We start from the raw sequence: 3801 nt of genomic DNA, 5'->3' as shown, positions 1-3801 counted from the left end.
ACAGTCCACAGGTGTATTCTACATATTAAAATATTAGAAAAATTAAATTAATATATTGAATAAATATTTAAATGGTTTTATTGGTTATCTCATTAAAGTAAGATTAGTAAGATTCAACTTCTTCCCAAAAATTCAAAATGATGCCCTTGAATCCATTATTAATTCGTAAATCTACTGTGATATTAGGATCCTAGAGTGATAACCCAATTCTTTTGTGATGTTATTTGATGCTATAGTTGCATCTCCAGTTAAATCATAATATAAGTTACGCAATAAAGCTGGAGTAAACTTTAGCAATCAACGAATACTTAAATGAAAAAAAAATTTATTTAAATTTAATTAAAAAAATGAAATATAGTAAAAATTTTAAATAAAACCTACTTTTTAAAGCATACTTTTTGCATTTGGCGTGTAAAAAAAAATGAGGTACAAGAGTTTGTGCATTTTATGTTTCTGAACGGTCATCAATTCTAAATTTTTAATAAAACAATATCTTTACATTCCTGATTTTGGAAGATAAAATATACCCATGAAGCCATGATCATTCAAATCCAAAATTGCATTGTTTAATTCATTATAGATAGAATCCAATCGATTACAAGCTTCAATAATTTTAACAATAATATTATTAATTCCATTCCGTGCAGGTTCTAATGATTTACGTATTTTATTCATTGAATTATTGACGTGTTTAAAATATATTATATATTTGTAACCATTTCTATTAGCTTATAGAAATATTCTATCTAGGCTGTACCAGTTTTTCATATGTAACTTCTTTGTGTAACAGAATAGTGCGAGATGTGGATCAATTATATCACCTATTGATAAATGTAATCCACCAATTATATAGCAGATCTTTACGTGTAACTTCTGACACATCCCTTCTAGATAAAATAGGTAATTTATTGCTAAATTAATCACGAACTTCAATTCCGATTTACTTGAGTCCATGATTTACCCGAGCATAATTCCTTTGTCTATATGCGTCAAGTGCAACATTATGTTTCAACACTGTAAAAAAATTTCATATCAATAGAGCTGTTGTTAATAGATGGATTTTTTTTCTAAATTTGAAAGGGGTTATGTTAAACACGTAGTTAAATTGGATTGGCCCAAGTTAATATACAGCGGTATATTCAGTTAAATATTAGGTATATACAAATAAAATTTTTTAATATACATCAAACATCTTTAGACCGGCCAGCATTACAGCCTGCGAGGCAACAAGTTACAACTAGTACAAATATAATATTAATATAATATTATGGTTTCCATTCCAGACGTATTCTTTATTTGTATTAATTTTAATTAAATTTTAATTAAATGTTTAAATTTTCGTTTTCAAATACAAATAATAAAAAAATCAATCAAAAATGTATAATTGTCTTTGAATATATATCGTACCAATCCTACTGTAAACTGTATAAATAAATTTCACGTGATAGTATAAAACCGCGCCCTGCGAATTATATAGTAAAATTTGTCAGAAAAAATTTTAAACTACAGTAATTCTAATTTATATCTTCGCCTTTTCCTTTAAAGGAAACCGGACGAGGGAAGGTACTAGAAGTACTAGAAGAAGACCATAAATCTATCTTATAATCATTGTCTTTTCCTTCGGAGGAAACCGGATATGGAATGGTACCAGAAGATCGTAATTTTAATTTATTATCTTTGCCTTTTCCTTTGTGGGGAACCGGATAGGGAAAGGTATCAAAGGACCGTAAATATACTTTATTCTCCTTGCTTTTTCTCTCTGATTTATTATCCTCGGGCTCTTGAAATTCTTCTAAAATTTTCTATTTAGATAAAATCATTATATTAGAGTAAATAATTAAAGTGTTCGGTTCCCAATTTGACTCACCAGTAAAGCTTCTTTCCTTTCAGCTGCTTTTTTTTTGTCTACTTTTACGTATACTGGTTTTGGATGAAAGAACTTGCGGTGAAGATAAACCTAATTCAATTTGAAGAAAGATAAACTAATAAAGATAAGGCGATAAATTGGCTTAAAAAAGGAAAAAATACACGTACTAATACTTCATTCTTTCTGGCACTTATTTTTTTTCTTTTATTTTTGTTAGATTGACTAGATTGGCCAGATTGGCCCGATTGATTAGATTCTTCATCAGATTGGCCGGGATTAACGAGCTTTCTAAGTGCATTGCGTTGACGAAGAGTAGACATAATTGTATTTCTTTCGTAGCGGTAAAAAGGAAAAACTGCCGAGAGAATTTCTTTTTGATTGGTAAAAAGAGAAAAATAACTGTTAAAGGCAAGTTGTGAATTTCTTTTTGAGTGGTAAAAAAGAAAAATAACCGCCAAAAACAAGTTGCGAATTTCTTTTGGAACATGTATATATATAATATATATGATAAAAGGAGAAAAATAACTACCGGAAACAAATTATGAATTTCTTTTGTAGTAGTAAAAAGATATGAAACAAGTTGCGAGACTGCCAAAAAAGTGGTGGGGGAAAAGGGGTAAAAAAGAAAAAACGAATTGTTTAAATACCTGATAAAGGCTTGATCACGCGCCAATAAACGCGTAAAAACGCATCAACGCGTCATGACACGACAAACATGACTATAGTAAATAATAATAAGTTGTCAAAATAACAACTTAATATAGTATCTCAATTTTTACCACTGATAACTAGTATGAGCAGCTATAATTACACTAATTATAAAAAAAAATAATTAAAAAATTTATGTTCTTTTTATTTACTACTTGCTATTTCAAAGGTTGTTACTATCAATAATACTCTAAAACGTTAATAAGTCTTATTAAAGGGAGATCAAACTAAAAACTAAAAAAAAAATTTGAACCATTAAAACCAATTAAGGCGCTAAAATTACGCTATAAAATTTGTGTTGAAAAAATTTTGCCACCTAAATCATCGTTGCATATTTGTGATTCGTGAAGAATTCTTCACCCAACATAATACTGAAATAAATCAATTATTACTTTAGTGATGTTTTTAAAATACCTATATGTTTTTCTTTGGAAAAAAAAAGAATTTTACTTACACAGATACAGTTCAATTCTTTGAATCTTGTATTTAAATAATGAATTGATGTTTTTTTCGTGTGTGATCGAATATTATAATTCAAATATTCATCAACTTTAAATCAGAATTTCGATGAACACGTAATTTCAAACCTATCGGTTATAATACTTCTCGCCCATCAACCCCTCTTGATTTCGTACTGATATTATGTAAATGATGATATTATGTAAATGATGCAAGTGATAATGTCAATTCGATTGTAAAACATCAAGAAAAAGAACAAATACTCTACCGTTATTACCGAATAAGATAATGATGATGATAGAAATGTAATGAATGGGTAATTGTAATAAATAGTTAATTTTATCGATGAATGGAAATTCTGCTATGTTGATTGACCATCATAATCACTGTTAAGCCTGAGTTTCTATTTTATGAAAAATTATTAATAAAATTCAACAAATAAAAATAAATTATTCACCTAATAATTAACATTTACATGATAGTTCAGACAATCTCAGCAGCTCTATTTAACACGGACAAGACACTCATCCGCGTCTTATGCAGCGATATCCATTATATCATGGCAATAATCATACAAATATTACTTTAGCGGGAGTGATCTTAAAAGTACGAATCCAGAATTTAAAATTTCGGATTGATCTCCAACTCCTTCTAATAGAATTCAGTATCTGAACAAATTTTTTTTTAATTATCTTTCATTAATTATACTCTAAAAGTAAATATTGAAATTCAATGAATAATATTCTATAAAAAATTACCTGTGTCAT

At 28.0% G+C, this 3801-nt stretch overlaps 1 protein-coding gene across 1 annotated transcript; it reads right to left on the bottom strand.

Annotated features, from left to right (window-relative positions):
* Positions 1 to 1514: 1514 nt before the first annotated feature.
* OCT59_026805 (uncharacterized protein) lies at positions 1515 to 3801 on the bottom strand (the record flags this gene model as incomplete). Its single annotated transcript, XM_025318797.2, has 10 exons — positions 1515 to 1802; positions 1868 to 1957; positions 2035 to 2237; positions 2515 to 2524; positions 2941 to 2946; positions 3030 to 3124; positions 3194 to 3209; positions 3303 to 3395; positions 3619 to 3702; positions 3793 to 3801. 10 exons carry the CDS (start codon positions 3799 to 3801, stop codon positions 1515 to 1517), a joined length of 894 nt encoding a protein of 297 aa, XP_025175274.2.

Source organism: Rhizophagus irregularis, chromosome 6 (genome assembly GCF_026210795.1).
Source record: "Rhizophagus irregularis chromosome 6, complete sequence".
NCBI lineage: Eukaryota > Fungi > Glomeromycota > Glomeromycetes > Glomerales > Glomeraceae > Rhizophagus > Rhizophagus irregularis.
Note: the sequence above shows the minus strand (reverse complement) of the source record. Positions and strands in the feature narration are given on the sequence as shown.